This window comes from Parasteatoda tepidariorum, chromosome 7, assembly GCF_982258835.1.
Source record: "Parasteatoda tepidariorum strain Cologne lab strain chromosome 7, Ptep-v5.0, whole genome shotgun sequence".
Lineage (NCBI taxonomy): Eukaryota > Metazoa > Arthropoda > Arachnida > Araneae > Theridiidae > Parasteatoda > Parasteatoda tepidariorum.
The window spans coordinates 72,519,922-72,546,103 of NC_141761.1; the positions used below are offsets into that span (position 1 = coordinate 72,519,922).

At 30.2% G+C, this 26,182-nt stretch overlaps 1 protein-coding gene across 1 annotated transcript; it reads right to left on the reverse strand.

Annotated features, from left to right (window-relative positions):
• LOC107455617 (uncharacterized) lies at positions 1-24,527 on the reverse strand. Its single transcript, XM_016073241.4, has 3 exons — positions 23,636-24,527; positions 5,257-5,719; positions 1-552 (listed from the first exon to the last, which is right to left on the reverse strand). Exons 1-3 carry the CDS (start codon positions 23,871-23,873, stop codon positions 156-158), a joined length of 1,098 nt encoding a protein of 365 aa, XP_015928727.2. The 5' UTR covers positions 23,874-24,527; the 3' UTR covers positions 1-155.
• Between the last annotated feature and the right edge of the window lie 1,655 nt (positions 24,528-26,182).

The window sequence follows — 26,182 nt, forward strand, 5'->3', positions numbered from 1 at the left end:
TTTCTCTTCCCTAAAGAAAACAGTTTACTTAAATGAGTTGTCATGGGATCACATAACAAAACGTCTGAATAGTTCAATGCAAATTGTCTCTGTTACATTAGATCTGAGTCTAATAGATAAATAGATTTAAATAGTCTTTTTGTTTTCTCTAAGCATCACCACCATCGGTGCTGATGTATTAAAGGATGTGAATAAGTAGGTAACATACTAAAAGTGCCAATGCAGGAATTGGTGATGGCCGCCATGTTTGTCATTGAAGTAATCGAAGACAAATCTGACGGCAGATTTGAGTTGCGTTGTCCACCCTCAGCTTGTTGCTTGTTCAGAGCAGAACTTGCTGGTTGGCATGGCTTGCCATCGCGAACTAAAACGGGTACAGCTACTCTCCGCGGTGAAGGTAACGGGTTCACATCCAGACCTTTTTCCTGTCTGGCTCGTTTAGTTTTGTATCTGTGGTTCTGAAACCAGATTTTTACCTGGGTAGGCGTTAACCGGATTATACTTGCCAAGTGCTCTCTTTCTGGGGCTGACAGGTACCTCTGTTGTCGAAACCTGAAAAGTACATAAACAATCATGCATAAAAATAAAAATGTATAATAAAACAAATTATGTATAATAAAGCAAATTATGCATAATAAAATGAATTACGTATAATAAAACAAATTATGTATAATAAAACAAATTATGCATAATAAAGCAAATTATGTATAATAAAACAAACTATTTATAATAATAAAATAAAGCATTTGCGTATCTTTGTTATAATTGGGTACTCGCACTTCAAGAAGAAGAAGAAGACAATGTATACCCACGCATGTTAACTATGGCGTCAGTCCCGGTTAATCGCTTAAAAGCAAAATAGCGTGTAGAGTTTCTCCTCATAAGTTAGAATGCAAATTAACATGAAATTGATTACATACAGAGCCGTATCGCAAATATCATTCTTTTTCTTCCACGTCCTTAACTTAGCTTGGATTTATTATTTGTTTATTACAACCATGATATATTTTTGTTTTGTGTACCTGGCAATTTCGATGCATAATTAGTTTGTTTTAGTTTTACATGACTTCATGTTTGTCTTAGTATTAAAACTGAACTCAGTGGTGCGACAGCCCATGGAGGGCCAAGTCCTACTGTACCCATTTCAGTTTTCTTGACCTTGGGCTCTGGGGTGTAGAAGCAGATGTTCCAGTTAGGTGGTCAGCCGAACGCGAATATCTCAGTGTTTAGTTCCCAAGCATGCTTGGTACTCATTTATCGAACCACTGAAAGGATGAAAGGCTGAGTCAACCTTGCCCGACCCGAGGATCGAACCCAGGATCTGTGGCACGGGAGCGCGAAGCTCTACCACTCAGCCACCGGTCTTAGTATTAAGTAAATAATAGGTAGTGAAAGAATTGATATCTTTGTGAAAGAATCTATGTGTAAGATTATAGAATGTATCATTTGAGAGAATTGATGCTTGACGGACTTGGTTTACAAGAAATAGAACTGAAAGAACAGTTGTAAACGTAAACAAATGCCATGTTTCAACAACCTATCAGGATCAAGATAACCACAATACGTCACTGCAGGTATCCCATTCCAGAACCGTTTAAGCTAGTGTCCTTAAAATTGTACAGTGGGTAAACGTAGCAATTTTTGCACCAGATCCTTAAATATTGTTCAAAATTTTCAACTGAATCATTCAGGAGATTTCCTTGGTTTCTAACTAGCCATTAGCCCCTTCCTTCTCGCTCCCATGAAAATGACGTGGTAAGGTTTCGCCCTCTATTTCTCGCTCCCGTGAAATTTCTGGGCTGAAGTGTTCAGTAGTAACGCGCCAATAAGAATAAAACTAATTCAATTTTTTTTGTTGCCCGGAAAACATTTTATTTCTCATTTTACACACCAGATGGCAGTACCAGGATATTTTTAAGGTAATTGTAGATAATTTATTTTAAACTAGATTTCTGCACTAAAAAATACGTGCATTTGGTAAAATAGGCACTTTTAAGACCGTTTTCTTGAAAATTAACCGATCGTTAAGGGGTTAATAAAAACTAAGTATTGTTCTAGATCTCATAGTGTTGTTCAGTGCTGATTTGTTTATTTTTTATATTTTTTCCCACCAAGTATGAAGAACAGGTATTCAGCTAAAACAGTACATACTTTTTGCCCAATATTTGCATTTTCAGTTCACATTTTCTCATTATTTATTTCATTTCTGGTAATTTTTATTCGTTAAAAAATGCAATTAGTATTTCAAGCAAATCATTATTTTTATAATCAAATTGTTTTTCAATAACCGTTTGCATATCATGGATTATCATATGCCAAACCCAATTAGCTGTTACCATATCAACGGATAAATTATCAAATGAATGGTTTAAATATTTTTGTTTCATTAAGGTTTTTTTAAAATTTTTTTTATTTATTTACTTTGCTACCATAAACGACATTACCATGCAGTAAGAAAATTTTAAAAGAATTTTTTTACTTCGTGTTTATTATTAACGCTATCTATATTATATAAAAAGCTAATACGTACGTATGTATGTATCAATAAAACCGATGATATTTCTTTTCTCGCGCTGGCAACAGTTTTCATTTTTAATTGATTGGATTCGGCGCGCAAGAGCACGTAGTGAGCATCATATGGCTAATCCATGTTATATAAAACGCTAATACGTTTTAATTTATAGGCTTCGGCGTGCAAGAGCACGTAGTGAGCAAAATTAAGGTTTAGAATTGCTTCGGAGAAATTTGAATTGTTAACAATGACTTAAACAAAAAGTTTTATTTTAACTGATAAATACTATATTATAATTTTAACTTTTTCTATGACTATACTCATTTTCTTACTCTTTGTTTTTTATACATTTTATATTTTTGTGATAAAATAAAGAACTTATAGTTGTTCTGCTTCTGAACACTGATGAAAACGCAAAATGATGGGCTTCATCAATAATCAAAAATATATACATTTATTTTACAAATTCCATATTAGGGTGGTGCCATTCAGAGAATTAAAAATACAAAATTATCTTTAGCGAAGCCGATGCTTTACATCCGGCGTTCAGTGGCAGACTACTATTTCATATTGTTTTACAACACATGGCTTTAGCCTTTTTGTGGGAAAGACTTTAAAACAAAACTTACAACAGTTACTTTTCTCAACAACTGAAATTTAGAATAGTGTGATTAAGAAAAATATGTGAACTGTTTGCAATTTCAAATTAATATTGAAAAGTACAGGTTTAGAATTTTCTACAGTGAAAAGTTTTCGGAACTTCAGTGTTCAAAAAAGTATACAAAAGCTAGACGTTAAGAACGTATCCAATGAGCGAGTAAAGCGAGAATCGGATTGCGAAGCAATCCGAAATGAACTGCGAAAGCAGTTCCGGGGATTGGCGAGCACCAGCGAGCAGGGGGCGAAGCCTCCTAGTTGTTATGAATAAGAATTTCACTAAATTGATGGAATAGTATTAAAATTTAAAGTAAACTCCTCGTGAGTTTGACCATATGGGGAAACTATTTCTCATAAAAATTTACATAAAATGGTTCGAAAAAATATTACTAAATGAACTTTACATTGTCAAATGTTAATGTTAAGTTTTATGGTTGCATATGTTCATAGGCAATTATATATTAAGACATTATTTATTAACAAAATGTGCCTAATATTTATTTCTTTGAATTATTAATTTTAATATTAAGTTCATATAGAAAATTGAAATTCATTTTTTTAAATCAATGCCAGTCCTCAAGATCATGATATTTGCTAAGTAAAAATTAAAACTCATGCTAGAAAAATTTAACTAGATTTTTAAATAGTTTGCTTGGTATAAATAACGAAAATATAGAAAAATGGCATAATATAAGAAGTAACTCGTGTCTTTCTAACCGTTGATCCCTAGTTTGAGTCTATCTCTAAAGCAAGTGTTCAACTTACGTAGACTTTATTGTGCACGGAGAAAAAAATTCTGAAAAAAATTACATTACTGTGTGGTAATCACATTTCTAGCAACAAGATAGAAAGAAAATTTGGTTAACAAAACCAAAATATGCGGTTTTTAAACTATTCATTTGGTAAATTTTTCCATTCTTATGTTAATGGTTTAACGGAAATTCTGGTTTTCAACATTTTAGTTCTTTTTACTAAACATTTAGTAAAAAAATACAAAACTAAGAAGTAAATTTAATCGAATAAATGCTTTTTTGCCCTACTATAATGGATCATGAAAAAATTATCAAGTTTTAGCAAATTTTATCTCATATTTTTAAGACTAAGGTCATTCATAAAACTATTAAAACATTTAATATTTCTTACATTTTTCAAAAAAATAATTTTTTAATTGAAAGAGTTCTGAAGTAGTTATTGTGCAATAAATAATCATGCATCATGTACCTGAAACTGACGTTACATTGATCATTGTAACTAAATACAATAAAACTATAATATAATTGCTAGTGAGTCGTCATCAAATTATTACCTTCAAAAATTACAACGTTTTTTAATGATAAAAAAAAATCTATAAATGACTCGTAGTTTGAAACAAAAAAATTGGCAGATACTTAAGCCGAGGTTAAAATATTTTTCAGTCATCTAATTATATTTGATGCAGAAAAAAATCCGAGTTGATTTAAAAAAATAAAAATATGAGGATATATGGAAATTAATGAGCAGTGGTGTATGTGAACTCGAAACTCATTTTGTGATTATATAAATGTGGCTACGAATATGAAAGTTTTATTGTTTTTATGTTTGCTGATTATGTGCTTATTTTCATTCACAATAATAATAATGGTAAACATTAGTACTATCAGTCAGTTTAAATAGATTTTTTGTAGATTTTTTTCTTGAAGGATAAATCCCTTGAAAGATTTTTTTTGTCCATTAAATTAATTTGTCTATTTTTATAAATATTTCAAAATAACTATTTTCCTTTTGTACCAAATAGTATTAGTTTATGTTTTTAATATTTAAAAGAAAAAGGTCAGCTAGACATAATAAATCATAAATTAATTGGTAATTTAACAACTTCTTTTGATTATCAGATTTATTTTATTAATCTAGTAATGAGAAACGAGATTAAAATGTTTAAAGATTTTTAAAACTGTTATTTTCACTTTCAACATAAAAACGAAACAAATGATAATTAAAAGATAAAACAACGATTTATCACTTATTAATGATTTTAATTTCACACTCAAGCAACATTAAAAAAGATTTCAAGAACTTTAAACATGATTTAAATCTAACTTTATTCTCACCTTCTTTCTAGTTCATATGTTTGGGCTTTTGAAAATAAAACTCTTCTTTTTCTTTTTTTCAAAGGAGGATTTGCAGCGTCGCCAGACGTCGAACTCGTTGGTGTATTATTGTTATTACACCCACTAGTGTTATTGTTATTATTAGTACTGCAGTTCAAAATACTTGTTGATGGCTGTTGCGATGAAGTGACTTCATCTGAATCGGAATCATCCCCTCTTCGGTGCCGAGTGATGACGGAAACCCCACCGGTGGCACCCGTAGGCATCCCCGCACCAGGGCTTGACACAACCGGAAGGTCCTCGAGAGCACTATCGTCATCAACTATTTCATCTTCTTCATCCTCAAGATCATCCTCTTCGTCCATTTCGTCCCTCTCATCAGTGCTACGAGTGAGTTCATGGCTTGCGAGGAATCCAGGTTCGGCTCCTGTTAGGCAAGGATCAAGACCCATGTGTGCAAAAGCTGTAAAAGATTTTTAAAATGAGACGCAAGTCCAGAGAAGAAAAAAATTTGGTCATATATATTTAATGAATAATACCAAGAAACGAAAGCGATAAGATATATTACAGATTAAAAATTTTCTTTGGCTTCAAAAATATGCAGATGGAAATAAAAGTCATCATGTTTCAAGCTCTAAAAAATGGGCACCCATTCTCAAGACTTTCTTGACGTGAATAAGAATAAACGAAAGCATTTTTTGTTTCTTCTCATTCACGTCTGGCTAGTCGTGAGAATGTGCGCTCATTTTTAATCGTTCGAAACTTGTCGGCATTTATTTCCATCCGCATATTTAAGCCAATGGAGTTTTTTCATAAATAATTCTCATAATACAGTAGGGAACCGATTATCCGGAACGATCGAGACCATTGCTATTCCGGATAACTGATTTTTCCGGTTTTCTGAATCGCTGCAAAAAGCTGTTTTTTTTAATTGTTAAACCCAACTAAAGAAAAAAAATTTGGAAATAATCTTAAAAAGAAGAAAAAACGATGAAATAATACACTAATGATTATTTCCAAAATGATGGTAAGGTAAAAATCTTTCAAAAAAGAAAGAAAAATCCTAAAATCTTATGAGGAAAAAAATATTTTTTTTTTAAATGGAGGGAAAATTCATCGAATTTCGTTCCGGTTTTTTGGTTTTCCGGTTTTCTGATTTCCGGATAACGGGTTCTGTACTGTATATTAATTGATTAGAGCAGTGGTGGCTCAGGGGATAGAGCGTCCGCCTTTCAATAAGGTGAATCGGGTTCGAATCCCAGCGATGGCTGGTCAATATCAATTCTGCACCCAGATTGCACCGACCACAGTGCTGACATAAAATATCCTCAGTGGTAGACGAATTATGGGTTAGAGTCCTCTTGTCGTCAGACAAACCTTTTGAGGTTTTCGCGGTTTTCCTCTCCATGTGGTTTCCTCTAAATGCGGGTTAGTTCCATCAAAAGGTCCAACAGAAAAGTAAGTTTCTCTCAATACTTGATCCAAGAGTTCCCTTGTCTTCTGGATTGGGTTTAAAATTACAAGGCTTAGGCGTTAAACGCTAGTAGTCGTAAGCCCAAAATTGGGTCTGCTGTTCAACAATGGTTATAGAATAATATATTAATTAGTTTGAAAGGGTAGGGTTTATAATATAAGACACTCTTTTTAAAATGAAGATTAGAACATGATAGTAATTTTGATGTTAATTGTTGTTATAAAATATATTATATGAATATATAACAGGGGTAAATCCATAGGGATCGGCCACATTTACAAAACTGAAAATTACCGTAGTATTATCTGTCAAATCTAGAAAATGCGTCTTAATATGTCTTAGCGGCAATTTAGTAACAAGATCTATTAATTATATAAAGTCTAAATGTTATAATCTTGGATTATAGTTATTTATGGATAATTCTTGGAAAAAAGAATGTGTAAAACATAGCACTCATGCCCTCACATTTGGTTGGAAAATATAATGAACTTAATGACTTACCAGCCAACAGACGAAGTAAATCATTGGAGATCGGCGAAATTTACGAAACTGAAACCCACCGCTTAGTTATCTCAAAAAATAAATATATTAGCAAATCTATGAAATCTAGAAAAAAAATCCTAATCCTAGTACCAAAAAATATTGATCACGTAAATTCTAAATGTTATAATCTTTGAGATCATACATATTTATAGGCAATTATATGAAGCAAAAAAGAAAAAAGTAGAAAATGTAAAACATTCACTCGAATTAGGTTCGAATATATGATGAAATTAATGACTTGATGATTCACTTCAGTAATAAATTAAAAACCCAACAAAGATAAATTTTTTTCAAACATCATCTAAGTTTGCAGCACCAGACGATAAAGACCTATCCACCATTTTCTTCGGCTATAATAGGGGTGGCGCATATAAGAAAACTATCATATGATAAACACTTTTCCTCTATTGATTATGTTTTAAACAATGTAAAACGTGAGTTACATAAAGAAAAACAGTTTGCAATAACCATCCGTGTGCATTTAAAGTTCCAAAACTACCAAGAATGCACAGTGCCCAAAAGAAAAAGCGAACCACTCTGAATAACTCTTGATCTAATGATCGGATCTTAACGTTCTGGGACTCAATCTTAATGGTTCAAGAATGGGATCTCAAATATACTAATAAGTTGGTGCAGATGATGATTTAAGTTACAGAATCAGACGCACAAACATACTTCCTCTGAATAAACATACCTTATTTTGAACGATTCAAATTTCTGACCCCTTAAAAATAATATAGCAAACTGGGAAATATAGTCACAATAGTTTTGTCAGGAGAGCGGTTCAAAGTTTGAAGATCCGATCATTAGATCATCAATTACTTTCAGGGTGGTCCATTTTTTGCGCATTGTACATATTTTGTTTTTGGCATACTTGAAAAAATAGTATGAAAGATCATTATTATATTATTATTTTTATTTTTTTTTATTTTACATTTTTTATTTTTAGCTTTAGCCACATGTATTACATGCTAAATTTCTTAACTAGATGGCGCATATATTTCCACTCGACCAAGTTACATACAATTCAAACTACTGAAATGTTCTCCATTAAAAACAATGCAAACATCACAATTTGGGCATAATGTGTCCAAGTAATATGATCATCATCAAAATTTCTAGCTGAATAACCTTGAAAACCTCAATAAAATCTTTAGGTGCAAATACGTCAAAAATATATTTCTTTAAACACGGACTGAGCTGAAAACAACGGACAAAGTAGCTAACTATTTCATCAAGCTGTTAAGAGCTAAATATTTCCAAGATGGAAAGGTTTTTGAAAGAATAGTGGGACTCTCTCAGACGGAATTGATCAGTGCCGAATTAAAAATTCCGTCAGTTTTCCGTCTTAGGAAAATACAAATTTTTATAAAATATAAAGATTAGCATACTATCATTATGAATTTAAAAAGTAAAATAAAATCTTATAAAACTTGAAAAGACATTTAAAAAAGAACAATTATCTTTTCTCGTCGCTAAAACAACTATCAAATTACAATTTATGTAATGTGAATTACATTCTCTGGCAGTGTTGGTCTGGTTTGTAACGAACAATACAGGATATGTATTGCATATTTCTTTTTTAATCAATGCTTGCTTATTTTTTCCATTTGCAAGGCATATTTCTGCTGTTATTATTATACAAATTTCATTATATTATTAGAATTTATATAATATTCTTATTATATTATAAATTATCCATTATTATATCAGATATGATAATAATAAGCAGCATTAAGCATCTCATATTATTGTCCTTTCCCCGATTAGTAAAAGCCACTACAGCAGTCCAATAAAAATATTTCAATAATAAAACAGTTAATTTGCTTGTTTTTAATTAAAATATATTTATATATTTTTTAAGAAATATTGTATAACATTGCCGTTTTGACATTTATAGGGCAATCTTAACGACATACCCTTTAACATTCAAACCAGAGAACTATTTAAGAGGTGGGGGTAAAATTACTTATCCAGAAGTCTTCCCAAACATGGAATCTGAATGCTTTCACTTGCCTCACGAGTGCTTATAGGCAAAACACGAAGCACATTAATTCGAGTTTCGCGTGTTTATTTTCTATTTACTTGTACAATTTTTCATCGCGTGAAATGCGATATACAAAAAGTCTCCCGTGTTCATATGCACATCTATCCAAAGGTCATCCCCTCAAATTACTAATACTGTTTAGATATGTTAAAGGAAAGGGGGGTGCTCAATGAACCAGGATCGATTAACTACTGTGGACCACTTCAGTTGAGCACTTTGTTTCGAATGGAAAATCCATAATTCGGAGAGAAACAAAAAGTGTTTAATAGTTTCTAAGTGCCGATTACTCATTGGCCTATATGGAGATAAGTGGTATTGACTGGAATGTGATTTAAATGCAATGTTGATCTTTTGTTTGTTTCAGGTCTAATTGTTAGTTCGAAAAAAGGTGATTACAAAATAACATTAAGAGGCCATTAAATTGTCTTCTTTCCTTAAATTTTGAAATGAATATTTGATTGATTAAAGATTGCTTTTACATCCGTCAATTTTACGTTAGAGGGGTTCGGAAAACCACTTTAATTTCTTATCGGTCAAAATCATGCGAGTTTGAAGAGTGATATTTTTGAAGTGTTATACTTTTAAATTGAGCCGATCATAATTAATTTTTATAATGTTTAGGACATTCTAACGTTGTCTGAAAATCTTTCAAAAGCATGTTCTTGCATTTCGAATAGCAAGAAAAAGTGTTTAATAGTTTCTTAGTGCTGATTATTCATAGGCCTGAATATTGGAGATAATTGGTATTAACTGGAATGTGATTTAAATGCAGTGTTGATCTTTTGTTTATTTCAGGTCTAATTGCTAGTTCGAAAAAAGGTGACTACAATATAACATTAAGAGATCATTAAATTGTTCCTCTTTAAATTTTAATGAATATTTGATTGATAAAAGATTGATTTTACGTCAATCAATTTTATGTTAGAGGATTTCTGAAAATCGGTTTAATTTTTTTCTTGCAAAATCATATCAATTTGGAATACGATACTTTTTAAGTAAAATTTTTTTAAATTTAATCCACCATAATTTTAGAAATGTTTAGACTTATCTGAAAATATTTCAAAAATATCGCATTACGAATAATAACTGCTTAACTGTCAGAAAAATTGATTTAACTTCTAGCTATAATATTGGTACTTTGAAATATAATGCCTTACAATTTGCCGTAACTTTAATAAACTGTTAAATTTAAAATATGTTTATTTTCAAATTAACAGAATCACAAACCTACTGAGTTCAACATTGGTAATCATTAACTCAAAATTGGGTCGACTGTTCAACGACGGTGACAAAAAAAGTTAACAATATTGTGTAATCAAGTTTAAGAAACTCCATAATATGTTTTAACTTCGACCTGTGCTTTACTACTTTCATAATCTCACTCGTTCTGAAATATTCGTTCCAATTTGAAACATGATTTCGTTACATCACTAAGACGGTATAATTTTCGATAATGTCAATAAAGTGTTGCATTAAAATAGGTTTAGGCTTAAGCTAATAGTAGTATCGTGTAAACAGGTATAAGAAAAATTATAATATAGTTTAGCGTAGACTCATACAAAGAAAATTAATAATTGTATATTATATACATTCTCAGAAAACTTTTTCATCTTTAAATCATAATATAGGTACCATGAACAATAAAACAGTGAAAATGTGCAGTAATTTTAATAAGGTGTTAAATTGAAACATCTTGAACCATAATATCGTGTAAATAAGTGTAAGAAATATGAAATAGCTCAACTTCTTGTCATATTAAGATTATTGATAGATGTTTACGGCATATTTTCAGTAAAATTAGTTAAGCGTAGAACAAAAATACAGGACTAGTTTGTTGCAAACACGATAAGATTCTTCCGTTTAAGTTAAATCATTTGAAGTTGAATTTTTCGCAACCTCGAAGAGGTATTTCTTTTCAAATTGAACCATAGGATCGTGTTATTAAGTTTCCGAAACAGAATATTATCACTCATCTGAACACCGTATTAAAGTTACCGATTCCACAAACTTTCCAAAAAATTGCTTCAAAGTTGAACTATGATACAGGGCAAATTTGTCCCAATTTAAGTTTAGCCATAGTATCTTGTTATTTAATTTAAGAAACTGAATAATATTGTTCAACTTAGCATCATATTAAGGCTACTAATATTGCCCACTTTTAAAAAAATTATAACTTCATTTTTCAATTATAATACAGGGCAAATTTTTCTCAATCTTAATAAGGTGTTTCCATTTAAGTTGAGCTACAGTAACGTGTTATTAAAATTTAGAAATGGGATAATATGGTTCAACATAGCCTCATATAAAGGTTACTAATTGTACACACCCTCAAAAAAATTGTTTCAACACTGAACTATGTTGAAGTACGAATTCGTTGTACCTTAAAGAGTCAAGTTGAACCATGTTTCTGTTCAAATTAAACCGTAGTATCATGTTTTGGAGTTAAAGAAATATGGTTCTAATTACCACCATGTAAGATTACAGAAAATTTGAATAGTATTATGGTACAACTGGATTAATTCTTAACTTATTAGAAACCGCATTTTCTCCTCTATATTAAAAAAATCGTAAGCGACGCGCTGAGGCAGCTGTTTTAAGTGTTCAACGTTAGTTTACATTTCGTTTTGCGACACAAAAACGAAAGAACTAAAGGATCTGAATTTTTGAACTTCCGAAGAAAAATGTACAAGAAATATGATAAAATAAAAAAATTAACATTCAGTATTTAGTTCAAGAATATCTGTTAAACTTGTAGCAAAAAATGCATGCAATTCGTCAAGGGACATCAAACATCTTAATCTTATCAAGAAACTCTGGGACAACATATGCTCCTTTTTCAAGACCTTTTGGGAGTAACTGATTGTATATAACAAGACAATGCCTCGATACATACTTCATGTTTGGCGAAAAATTGGCTTTCTCGCCAAAGTGTTCAGGTACTAGATTGGCCTGTCCTTAGTCCAGACCTAAATCCAATTGAGAACGTTTGGGGCAATTTAACCTGCCAAGTATTCAATTTATTGAGAAGGCATGGCATTCTTTCCCCTCGGAAACAACATCATAAGCGAATGAATTCGGGAAAATGAATATTCGATATTATTAAGAATATTAGGGATCATTGCCCAAGCAAGAGTTTTTTTAAACTGCTAAATAGTATTACCTTAGCTCTTGTGCTTAAACTTTTGACATAATCTATTATTTATTGTTTTATTTTTATTATCAAATTCATTATAAAATAAATATTTTTCAGCAAATTATTCTTTTCCTGTTTTTAATAACATCACAGGAAAATGTCTTTTGTTACCATTACGATACCATTTACCATTTTGTTACCATTACTTGTTTTGTTGTCTTTAAAATCAAATTTTTTTTTGCTTGTGCTTTAACGTTTGTCACTGTGTGTAATACACTGTTAGAAATTCCTCGGACAAATGTAATAAATAACAATTTATTCGCTTGTTATTTTGCCATATTCATGCGAAACAATAAAATAATCATAAATAATATGGTATTCAAACTGCTAACTGTGAGAAAAACCGAATATGGTTATACAACCAAAATTTTATCGCACCAACTAGACCCACCTGATGAAGCCACTTAGCTCCTTGCAGCTGCATACATATTATAGCCGAGAGGGCTAATCTGTCAGTCTCGTGACCAACAGAAAGAGGGTTCGAGTTCCAACGTTGGCATCAATATATTTCCTCCATTCTCTTAAACCCATAAAGTTTCCAGTGTCTTGCACTGCCCAATTTGTGACCCTGGACGAATTAGAATACGATCTTTTCATTCACGCGAAGGTGGCAACACCATAAAGATGCTAAACTATCTCCAATGTCCAGTCCGTTTAACTGCTTATGGTTTTGAAACCATGCTACTTGCAAATGGTTAAAAAACCGCATAGATTTGCATTCATGGTTTTTTAACTATACTAGTTGTGAACGGTTTCAAAACCGTAAAGGTAGGAAATGCTCCTTACCGTAAACTTTACGATTAATTGGATGAGCAGGGTACTGACGGTTATTTTAGCATAATTTTAGAATAAGAATTCTAATAGAGTAGTTTAAACCGATATAAGCTAACCGAAATTTTATAAGCGTTAAAACTAACGAAATGTGCATTTATCATTTTTAAAAATATTATCAAAATCGCTTGAGTTTCTGACACTGTCAGTAATTTTCCTGCAAAAGCTAAATAAAGAATTTCAAATCAGATTCAACAGTGGAACTTTCTATGAAATCTGCCATTGTAGTTCCACCTTACATATTGAATACAGTGGAGGATTTACATACTTTATGATGAGTCGTCACATATTGGATTTGCCCCTTTTCTGATGTTGGGTATTTGAGTTTGGTTATCGTGACTCACTCGAAAGTGGACATTTTAATTCAGATTTTGGGAGGACAGGCATCGTAGACGGGTGCTAATCCCATTTGAAAAGCTGCCTCATTTGACCCTTTCCCAGATGTTTTCTACCTACTTGTCTCATTTGCATTTCGGTACTTTTAGTGGTACTATTCATGACATACTCAAGTATTGAGTTACAAAAAGACGTCAAGAGATACTTTAATTAGGGCATTATTTGTAAAAGCGTTTTTTTTTTTTTGTAACGTTATCATGCTTGAATTTTTATGCTATAGCTTATTAGTGTTCGTAAAGAGATTAGTAAAGTAATAATTATTCTTATAAAGGAAGTTAAATATGGGCAAAATAAGTAATTGTAGTGTTGTCCTTGCATTTTCGAATTCTATGGGATGTCTAATTAATAATGATTATTTATTTTAATTTTGAATTTGATATTAATTGAGAATTTTTAATTAATTCATAAATTACATTTTGAGATTAGGTGTCGGGTTAGGGTTGAGGGCTTCGCTGTCAATTACGTACTCTTTTGTTCGAAATTTGATTATTTTGCAGAAATTTGGCCGAATTTCCTTGATACAGATGATGATTTAAACTTTCAAAAGCGTGGAGACCGTAGACTTGTTTCAATAATCCTGGGAAATCCCAAATAATAAGTTCAACATTGTTAAATTTCACGTTTTGGCCGGGAAAGTATGACTACCGAAACGAAATATTACACGAACAGAGAATAATATAAAATATTGTTTAATAAAAATGCATTGTTATTTCATAACTCTGATCTATCGAATGTTTATGTTGTCTTTATTTTTTCATGCTGTAGCATTAAGCACTAAGCAATAAAAATTAATTTTGGAAACCTTTTACTAATAGCCGTTTACTTTTCTAATATTTGCCAAAATTGCCGAAATATTTGTGCACACGATATTTTGAGTTACGAAATCAGACAGGAAAACGTACTTTCTCCGAATAAACATACGTTTTACGACAAATCTGTACACTTGTCTGTCATAATATCGGGGGCTGAAAAAAATGGTTTAAGTAATTTGGTCAATAAAAGGTCGCAAGTTTGAACCTCTCAATGCTAATTTCCGTTTTAGCATTTTATTACCCTATATCTCCAGAACTAATACCATAAGCTACTAGAAAAGTTTCCCTACAATTATAAAAACTTATTTAACCAAAGATGTAACAAATTATTAATACATGCTAGTATAAATAATAATAGTTATATTAAACATATAAGTTTCATGTTAGTTATATTAAACATGAAAAAATTATTTTTATATTTATTTATTATTTTTATATTTATTTATTATTTTTATATTTATTTATTATTTTTATATTTATTTATTATTTTTATATTTATTTATTATTTTTATATTTATTTATTATTTTTATATTTATTTATTATTTTTAATTTACTTATGGATGAAAAAAAAATCGAATTGTGCGGTATACAAATTTTTCGCTAATTATATTTATGTAGTTTTAGTTTATTTATGTATATGGCAAAATCAATGTCGTAAGAGAATCGTTAAAAGTGTTATTGAGAAATGAAAATTTAAAATACGACGTCATTGAGAGAGTGAAATACCCAAAAAGTTAAATTAACACTATGCTAGTTTACGTGCTATGACGTTAGCATTAAGCTTGTATAAACAACCCTTTTACATCGCGATTGAATCTGCCTTTACAACAAGGCTAGAAAAACCTTTTGAAATCGAGGATGACTCATCATTCGTAAATCAAGAGTAGAACGCATTTTCAAACGGAGGATAAATTTTCCTTCTCCAGACTTATTTTAGATTTTATGATCATCGCTGAAACAAAGTTTATTTATGCAGACTTTTATATGTACCTTCTTTAGCTTTTTAAAAATGAAGGTTTGCCTGAACATTAGTATAAGTTTTAATACAAACAAAATGTTGCTCGTATAGGAATGAAATACGATCGAAGAATGAAATCGTACAAAATGAATCTCGTATAAGTTTTTAATGCAAACAAAATGCTGCATTTGAGAGCCTGGGCAAAGCTAGAATGGAAAAAAAAGGCTGAAACAAGGTTTACAGTAAAAGGTAGACAACGAGATTTCTTGCAAAGTTTTTTGCATGCATTTTAATTCAATCTTTAAGGAAACAAGCTTAGCATGCTAATATTTTTACGAAGTTTAAAAATAAACAATTAGTTAATGTTTCTATCTCAACCAAATGAAAAAAAAAAAGAAAACGGTTTGAATCAAGGTTGCCTTCTATTTTGAGTGGGGGGGGGGGTTCAAAAAACTTAATTCATCGAAAAAAATGTATGTTAATTCACAGAAAATACGTTTTTGTGTCTAATACTGTGAATTAAAATATCGTCTTCTCATTAATTTACATATTTAAGGATTAAAATTTATTAGGATTCATTATTAGTCCATGACGAATTCATATTTTAATTAAAAGTTAATAAGATGATCATTTTTTTAAAAATATTTTAAGCACAATACAGCTGCTATTATTACAGTGGCCATTTGTCCTACTGTTTTCTTTTTTTTTGGTTTTTTTTTTAATCAATTCCATAAACAAGATGTCAAAATGAGTTGTTTTTTTACGTGTCGCTGATACCTGTTGAGTACACGTACTTAAATAAAAACAACTCCGTACGTTAGCAGCTATCAGTTTGTAGCAATCGTTGAGAGTGATTATGATGAATATTACACTTGTCATTTTTTGTTTGATCTATAAATATTGGGAGTGAGGACTCGAATATTTATCTTGACACTCTCAACATTTTAAAACCATTGAGTGAAGTTTTCATAAGGATGTTGACACCCGATAACTGCCATCACTACTCACAACACAGATGGTGGACGTTATCAAAGATGACGTGAAGTTTCGGTTGATAACAAAAAATTCGGTTGAAGATTGGAATTTGGATTATTTTGCTTCAGCGAATACAGATAATTTGTATAATGAGTAAAACAGAAGCATAAAATCAAGACTTATTTTTAAAAATCTTAAAAAATCAAAATCCATTTTATAAAACTGTTTCCCATGAAGTGAAAAGTAATATTAAACGCACACTGAGAAAAAAAAAGTGTAATCAGAACTGCCAGAATATGGTAAAACTTACCGTATTTCTGGCACAATGGGAACACCAAGAAACTCGGTAGTTTTTACAGAAGCGCTTTGGTAAAGACTTTTCGGGAATCAATAAAATATGGTTTTATAATGTGTGATGTAATTTAAGAAATCTGGTAAAATTTGGTAATTTTTGTTGTGATACCTTAGTGTAGGGCATAAAAACCATTTATTCGATTAAATTTAATTTCAGCTTTGTATTTTTTACTAAATGTGTGGTATTAAGATTTATAATTTTTGAAAATCAGAATTACCGGCAAACTTTTACAATACGATTGAAAAATTACCAAATGATTACCATATATTTTGGTTTTATGAACCAAAATGATAATGATGATTTTTTTTAACCATACAGCGCGGTGATTTTTATAGAGTTTTTTTTTCTGTGTATTCATTTTTATTCGAACTTCCATTTTTTTCCCTCTTTTTTTATTATAAAAGTTAACAATAATAAGAAATAAAACATTTCTTTTCAAACATTAAGTATTTTTAAATTTTTGTAATGCTATCAATTGTATATATAAAAGGTTTTCAGCATGTAACTCAATCGAATATTTGTCATTACTTTAGACAAACCACGATACAAATTAAGCTAGTGGAACAGAAAAATGGTATAAATATTTAAATCATGGAATAAAATTAAAATTAATAAAATAATCATTGACAACCCATTTATGAACTCTTATAAGAAAAGGTAATTAATGAAAATAAAAAAGGCAGATAAAAAGAGAGCCCGGAAAATGTTTTAATTTTCTCAAAAATTTTTTTTCTTCAATAATATCTCTTATTAAATTTTTTCTTTAATAATCTGTAATCGCGGGCCCTCTTGTATAACATTCTATTTATAGATTTAGATATATACTGTACAAAAATTCGCATCATAATACTGAATAAAGCACTGGCACCCAGGTACAACATCCGTGAAATCCATTTTATCGCAAAATCCATTTTCACCCTAAAATTTCATACTGTAATTTTTACATAAACATTTAATTAATTACTGTGATTCAGTGATTTAGCAATAAATATTATTGCAAAATTTTCAGCATATCACATATTTTTTTTCTGTAAAATTTACTATAAAAATTGATTTTGCGGTAAAATTTACTGACACTGGTTCGTTATACCTTAATTTGATCCGAAATGTTTTACACTGTAGTTTATTTTATCTTTCAGTGTTATTTTACTATTCGATAGTAAAGAAAGTAATCTAATTTTTTTTGCAAAAAAATATCTATTTTGTTTGTAGAATTGTGACTCTAGGCAAAATTGGGGAAACATTAGTAAAAGAGAGTCCCGTACCGTAGTACCGTACATCTAGACAATGCCTATATTACTACAACTGTATCGTTTGCTCTAAAGGCACTATCTACAACGATTTCTCTTTGTTTGCGGGAAATGAACGTTTGTATATGTAACAGATTTTCTAGTTTAACGACGTAAACGTAACAACGTAAAATGAAATTAGAAAAAAGATAAATTTTAATGCAGAAGATTGAATGTAATCTTCTATGAATTAGATGGTACACTAATAACACCTAGATTACACGAGATACAGATGCGGGTAGGCATCAAGAAAACACAATTAAATGATGTTAGAAATTTTGTCTGACTAAAAATAATAAATAAATGAATAAAGGAGAAAACAAACCACAACAAAAAAAGAGGAAGGATCGCACTACAAGGAACTTTGTAGTAATGGATATGTATGCATCCAAAAAAGATAAATTATTTTAAGACTTTCATTGAATGGAGCATCTACATTCAATTATTTACTCCTAATTGAGCGAAATTAACAGGAACTAAGCTATTATTAAAAAATACATAAATTTTAAATGTTTGTAACTTGGTTGGAAAAGTGTTTTTTCTTCTTTCATAATTTTGAGAAGATTATCCATGGAAAAAAGATTTTTTTTTAATCACGTGAAAGAAGTTTTACAGGTTCAGAACACAAAATTCTTGAACACAGTATCATCAATACGTTCCGCAATTTATAAATCACGCTTTAAATTTTATTTTGTCGGTATGCCCTCTGATATTAAATCCTTTTGATACAAGAGAAATAAATGTAATACCCAATCCTTTTTGTTTTAATTATAAAATCTATTAAATAGAATAAAATATTTTTCTTCCTACTATAATGACCTGAATGACCAAGTTAATTTTACTTTTATTTATCGAAAATCATTATATTGATAAATAATATGCTTTTAACCTTTTTTAAGAGAATACCTTTATTAAAAGCACATTAAAATAATAATAATAATTAATATACGAAAAAATATGAAAGTTAGTTAATGCGATACCACTAAAGTTGAAGTTCATGCAAGATGAATAAAAAAAAAAAGAAGATATAAGACAGAATGGTAAGACAACACCTTACTGGCTACAATGGATTTTTTTTAATTTTATTAATAATGGATATTTAAGGATGGATAGGATTATTTCAAAAATCCAACTACAATAATACATTACACTGTGCGTAAACTATGTCCAATGCTGGCAAACAGTTTAAAGACCTTTCCAATTTATGGTAAAGAAAACAAAAAATTGAATAATTTTCTAAAATATAGTATGTAAAATTATCTCATTTCATTTTCGCATTTTGTTGGAAAAGCTACCTACAATCATTCCTAAAACCACATTTTCAAAATTTTTTTTCCCAATTATTTACCCAAAATATGGACAGTTTAACAGGAAAATTTAAAGATATTCTATTCTACCCTATGTAAAAGCGTAACTATTCATATTTTAAAATTCATCTGGTAAACAATTTTCTAAGGCGAGCGGTTGGGATTGGTGACACGTGGCTGGGGATTCTTTGCAAGGGATCTGTCTCCTCTTATGGCCACGATTATCGTAAGCCGATAGATACACTGTAAAAATTTTCGGATCAAATTACAGTAAAGTATACCAGCACCTAGAGTGCCGGTAATTTTTGCTGTAAAATTTTTTAAATTTTTTTATTTTATTTCCAATGGCAGACTATAGACAGTAACAGCATGCATAAACATCTAAAAATAAGAGCATTACTGTAAAATTTAACCGTACAAAAACCTTGGTATACAATAATTTTTAGAGTAATATTTATTGTAAAATCATTGAATCACTGCAGTTTGATTATTACTGTAAAATATACGGTGCAAAATTTTATGGTCAAAACGGATTTTATGGTAAAATCAATATTACTTATGATGCACCAGTACTTCTTTCCGTAATTTGATCCGAAACTTTTTACTGTACAAGTGCCGGGTCGTGTGCTGGTGTTGTTGTTTTAGGTAGATAATAAAGAGTAAGAAAGTGAGGTTCTTTGTCTATATCCCCTTTAATCACACAAACAGTTGAGGAATGGAGATGTAGTTAGTCAGCAAATGAATAAGAAACTAGTAGTAATTGTAATTACAAATTTTCTTAATCTTGTATGCAGACTATTACATAGTTTATACTTCCTGGTGATCATACGTATGCCTATATGCACCTGCGTGAAGGTCAGTTGAAATTTTATGTCTGATCCGCTCTCCATTTTTAAGGGTTGCATTGATTTTATCAACACACATGTTTGATTATGATAAAAGCATATATCGAACAATTGCCGAAGACAGGCTCAAGATTGTACAGCAAACTAAACTCAGAGTTCTTTTTCCAATATCAACAAAGAAACAATAAAAGCTGAACCATTTTTAAGGATTCCCTAGTTTATTTCAGTCTATTCGGTTTTAAACGAGCACCCTGGTTTATCGAACGAATTAACTAGGTTCCTATATTCTTATTATAACAGAGTTCAAGTGTATTCGATTTAATAGAGCAGGTACTGTTAATGCACATTTTATAGAGAACAAAAAACTAGTTGCAGGATCAAAATAAAAATGTATTAAATTTTTTTCTAATTTTTTTTTCTCCATCGCATTCAATTGTTACTTCTATCACATTCTAATAAACTTCTAATACTTTCGTATTGATTAATAAGTTTATTTGGATGCATTTTCGCCAAATAAATACACTTGTTCTAAAATTAAATAATTACAACAAAATAAAACCTAAGCAGTTATATATCATTTTGTTTTACAAATATTCCCCTTTGAATCACATTTAAAACTATTACATCAGAAAAATTTAAAATTTTTTTCCTTTCGGCAACTAATTTTATTTAGTTTTATGTGCGGGGGGGAGTTTTCATTCTTACTTTTTTACTCATTGGCACTAATATAAAATTTTCAATTATTAATTTTTCAAAAAAATTTTTGCTTTCAAATAACAACTCTTTAAATATCAGAGAAGGAGAGTTATAGTTTTAAAGGAAGAATTGTATTTTATAAAAGAATTTGACGAATAATTTTGATTTTTGAAACGAAAAATATTTTGCTTACTCTTTTTCTGTTTCTTTGATTTTAATTAAACTTAAAATTAAATTAAATGTATTAAAAACGATGCACTATCTTTAAAAGAAAGACATACATTAATGATTTGTGACAGTTAAAAAGACTTTTTTTTAGTCAAAAAATCAGTTGTTATAAATTAAAGATCTGGGAACACAATCTTTATTTTTATTAGCGGAATTATTATTATAACTAACGAATTATTTATAACTAATGACTATAACTATTGTTAAATGTTATTTCCTTTTGCAAACTATATGTGCCTTCAAAAACATCGATATATTATATGAGTTATACTCCGTTTGTTTCTGTAGGTTTGGTGGGTATCCCGCTGTATAAAAACTACAATAACTGGAAAGTTTGAGGTGAATACAATTTTTTAATATTTATATCTGAAATATACATGGTTGAAAAACACGTATGTTAAATATATACCTTATTTCTCGCATTAATACTTAAAAAATAAGATAATAAGAAACTTGCATTTTTGATACAGCAAATTGTTTTAATTAAATAGTGCTTTAGTTTTCTGCTTGAATCAGGAAAAAATGTCGAGTAAAAAAGAAAAATTCTTTAAACGTTTTTTAATTTTTCTTAAGTTTCAGATCAATTTTTAAAAAATATTATTTTGACAATTTGAATTCGTAATTTTAATTTTCGTGGTTATTTAAGATTCATGCTAAATTGAAATTTTGACGCAGTTTATTTAATCCTACCCATTTGTTACCATTGAAACAAGTGAAATCTTTAATAAACGATGCGCTAATACCCAATAATTTAAGTTCTGTAGGTACGACACCAGCTGTAAAACCATGAGTTGGATTTCGGTTTCTTTTTACATGGGGAAAATTAACTGTGCGACCAGAGGACTTAACCTGGAAATTTTCAGTTCTGAACGTGAATCTTTTGGATGTAAATAAAAGTAAAGTGGACAATAAGCATAAGCCTTATTGCAGGTAAAGACCATGGCCTTTTTTACATGCTCTGGGTATGTAAAAAACCCGATCACGTAAGTATTTTTTACCCTTCCGTACCCTAGCGGGCATGAAAATATTTCAACAGAGATACCGTAAAAGACACATTGTGCAAATTTGACGAAATTGCACAAACTTTGACGAGAATCATAGAGGGGTAGGCAGGGATGAAAAAAACGTCAACAAGGGGGAATAAAAAAATTATTTAAAAAAAGTTTACTAGTAACTGCGCAAAAGAAGATAATTAATATAAAAACTTAATACATTGCTTGAAAGATTCATGCACTTGCCGATAGTATTTAACGATTTTATATTTTGTTTTAATAAAAATGGTCTGTATAAGCACCATGAATGCCTAATAATTGATTAGTAAAAATTCTAAATCAAATTACGGTATAAAGTACCGGCACTTTAGATGCATCATCCCTAAAATCTATTTTTACTGTATAATATAATAACTGTATGTATAACAGTTATATTATACAGTAATATTTATTTAATTCGAGTGATTTTACGTAAGTATTGCAGTAAAATTTACGGTATATCAGATTTTTTGTTCCGTAACATGTTCCGGGAAAAATGAATTTAACTTTAAAAAGTATTGGAAATTCGGAGTGCCAGTAGTTTTTACCTCAATTTGATCCGGAATCTTTTACAGTGCACTCATAAAATCAAGCCTTTAAAACTATAGCTTTTGAAAATTAACCTGTTGTTCTTTAATAAGAATAGGTTAATATTAACTAATAATAAAAAAAGACTTATTGAAGATATTTCTAATCTTTTAAGTTTAAAATAATTTTTTTTTTCTAAATGCTTTCCTATACCTTAATTTGAATTCGAAACATCTTACTGTCGTTAAAATTTCATTGTACCATTGAATAAGTCATGAAGTTTAGTCACACGGAGAAAAAAATTCTGGTAAAATAACCGTACCGTAATGACATTTCTGGTAAGGAAAAAGAAGTCATACTATTTATTATTAAGTTAATGAAACCAAAATATATCTAGTACTGAAATCATTTATTTGGTAATTTTTCCGTACATATAGTAACGGTTTATCAGAATTTCTGATTTTCAAAATCATAGTTCTTATCACCCACGTTTAGTAAAAAATACAAAACTGAAAAGTAAATTTAAACGAATAAATGGTTTTTACGCCATGCTCTAAGGTAGCATGATAAATTACAAAATTTTATCACTATTACTAAATTTATCTTTTATTATAAAACCATATTTTAATGTTCATTTTACCAAAATCATTACCAAAGTACTTCAGTAAAAATAACTGAGCTGTTGGGTGTTCTCATAGAACCAGAAACACAAATTTTATCATATTCTGGCAATACTTTTTTTTTCCTCTGTGCACAAATTAACAGCATTAATTACACAATTACTGTTAAAACTGTATTAATGTTAATTGCTGCGAATTAAACAAAATAAAATTAAGATATCGATAGAGAAAAGTTTAAAGGTACACTTACGTAAAGCTGCATAGGCTGGAATAATTTCTGATGCCAACCACCGTGAATAAGAAGTGTCAGGACAAAAACTGCTGTAACACAACGCTGGAAGCGTCACATCAGACAAATCCAGTGCTCTTGGAACAGGACTTGTCCTAGGATTAGGACTACTACTAGGATTAGCATTCTTTACCTCAGGTAGTTCCAATATGTCTCTGACACTGAAACCACTAGGCTTTGTGGTAGCCGTCATCTTCATTTGTCCAGTTAACACAAAAACTTTTTTAACAAAAAGTTTTCCCCCCGAAATCAGCTAACAACAAGTTATTTTATTGTTATAAGCAATTAGGCGTTGATGTTGCACATAAATAAAGGCAGTAGAATTGAATTATAATGAACAACTATATTATAATTCTTTATGTTTCTTTCTGTATGTTATCCAAATGCATATCTTGGTTAGGTTTGAATTTGTTGAACACATATATAATAACGAGCGTTGATGACCTTGTTTTTCTTCAAAACGCATACAAATCTTGATCAACCTATTCTGTTTGAATTTAACTGCGTCTCTCTTTCATTTATTTAAAAACATGATCTTGAGATTGATTTTACCACCAGTTCTATATTCTGATGTTTTCGTACGAGCTTAATTTGAAATATTTTAAAAACATAATTATCCTTGTTATTATTTATTTTCTATCATTTTTATTTTTCACGATTTAACAATTTCAGTTGGTGAGATCTATCTCATGCGATCACGTAAAAGGAAAAAAAAATCCAGAATTTCTTCGATTTCAATCTATAAATTAGATGATCCGATCTAAATTCTGATCCCTTTTCTGCGATCCGAACAACGAAGAATCAACCAGCGATGAAGTCGGAACAAGTGGCCTCACTTTCTAATCGGCAAGTCAAAGTTCGGAATCAAACTCACGGAGACGAACTTCCCGCGCATAGGGGGTGTAGTCGATCCCAGCATTTGAACAAGCAGTTAGGACCACCCCCGCGAGGGGGGGTCGACGCGAGAGGGCGGTCTGCTTTCATTTTTCGTATTGGAAGGACACAAAAGAAACTGCCGGGAGGAGCGACTCTTTAACATTGTGTTATTATCGTGTTTTTCCGTTTTTCTTGCACTTTTTTGCAGTTGCGCCACCCCGTGTCCTTTTCTTTTCTTGTTTGTTTGTATATTTGATGGGCTTGTGGGGTGGTTTTAGAGGTGGCGAGTGATGCATCGAAAGAAAGGTGCACTGACAGGTTGGAGGTTGATATGGGGATGGAATATTGAAGGAAGGGCAGGGTAAGTTTCGATTTTTGGGTGATGACATGAGAACATATTCGTAAGGGATTCTGCAGTTTATCTCGAGTTTTGCTTTCGATTTTTTTTTTCTTTCTCTATTTCTGTCTAAGCAAAATCAACCGATATTGAACATATATTGAAATTTTTTTTTTTTGTTCTTTTGAAGAGTCAAAATAGGAGAGGGGATTTGTTTTTACTTCCATTCAGTGCTGTTCAAATAATTTCACTTCTTTGTTATTTTTAAAGAAATGAAATTTAAAATGAAAGAATGAACTTCAGATTAAGGATTTGCACGTGTAAATTGTCGCCATTTTAAAACGCAGAGTATATTATATTATAACTTACATATTAATTATGAAAAGTGAACATTATGCACTTGCTGGTAAAATCTTTAATCCAAGAACATTAATCCACATTCTTTCAGATTTTTATATTATTAAGACTAGGGTTTCTAAAGAAATACCAATGAAATATATTGAACTTGTCATTTTATAATTTTTTTTGCACCATTTTATAGCATTTTCGAAATTTACATGGCACCTACATTGGTGACATGCAAATGATCAGATCAAATATTATGTAAGCACCTTTGATGAAAAGAGGGGAAAAATCAATGTTTATATATAAAACGCAAAATTTCTTTCTTTCTTTTGAAAAATTATTTTGTTTTTATTTCATGCTTCAGGTGTTTTCTAATTAATTTAAAGCGTCAAAGGGTTTTGTTGGATGTCTAGGTTTTATATGTCTATCTTAGTATTTCCTTTTAGGTTAATTTTAAAATAATGCAAAGTACAATATATAAATATTTTATGGCGCCTGGCTCGTCGCGCGCCCAAACAAGGAGCACTGAAGTTAGTCTTGACTTAGGGATTACTTCGGACAAAAAGTTACTAAGTCAAATATTTTGTTTAAATAAATTTAAAAATATAAAAAAATTTAAAAAGTTTAAGAAATGCTGTAATAAAAAATGTAAAACTTGTCCTTTGGCTGATAGTTCTCAAATTGACAGTCATTCTAATGTATTTTTTTGTAAAAGTATTAATATTATTTATTTAATTCAGTGCAATTGTTGTAATTTGTGTTATGTTGGTCAGACAGGTCTTGAATTTCATAAGCGGATTAATTCCCACAGATCAGCTATAAAAAATTTTAATAATAGTAATTGTTCCACGGATTATGAAATTTTACATTTTCAATTTCATGATTTTAATAATGTTACTCTTTTTATTTTGGATTTTATGGAAAATTTAGATAAAAGACTTGATTTAGAA

What these genes read in the sequence shown, in the direction of transcription:
- LOC107455617 (XM_016073241.4), bottom strand. Translation starts at nt 23,873, where the DNA reads ATGAAGATGACGGCTACCACAAAGCCTAGTGGTTTCAGTGTCAGAGAC. An exon ending in TCCAGCCTATGCAGCTTTAC is followed by an intron (nt 5,720 to 23,635) that starts GTAAGTGTACCT and finishes AATCTTTTACAG; the next exon opens with CTTTTGCACACATGGGTCTT. An exon ending in ACATATGAACTAGAAAGAAG is followed by an intron (nt 553 to 5,256) that starts GTGAGAATAAAG and finishes TGTACTTTTCAG; the next exon opens with GTTTCGACAACAGAGGTACC.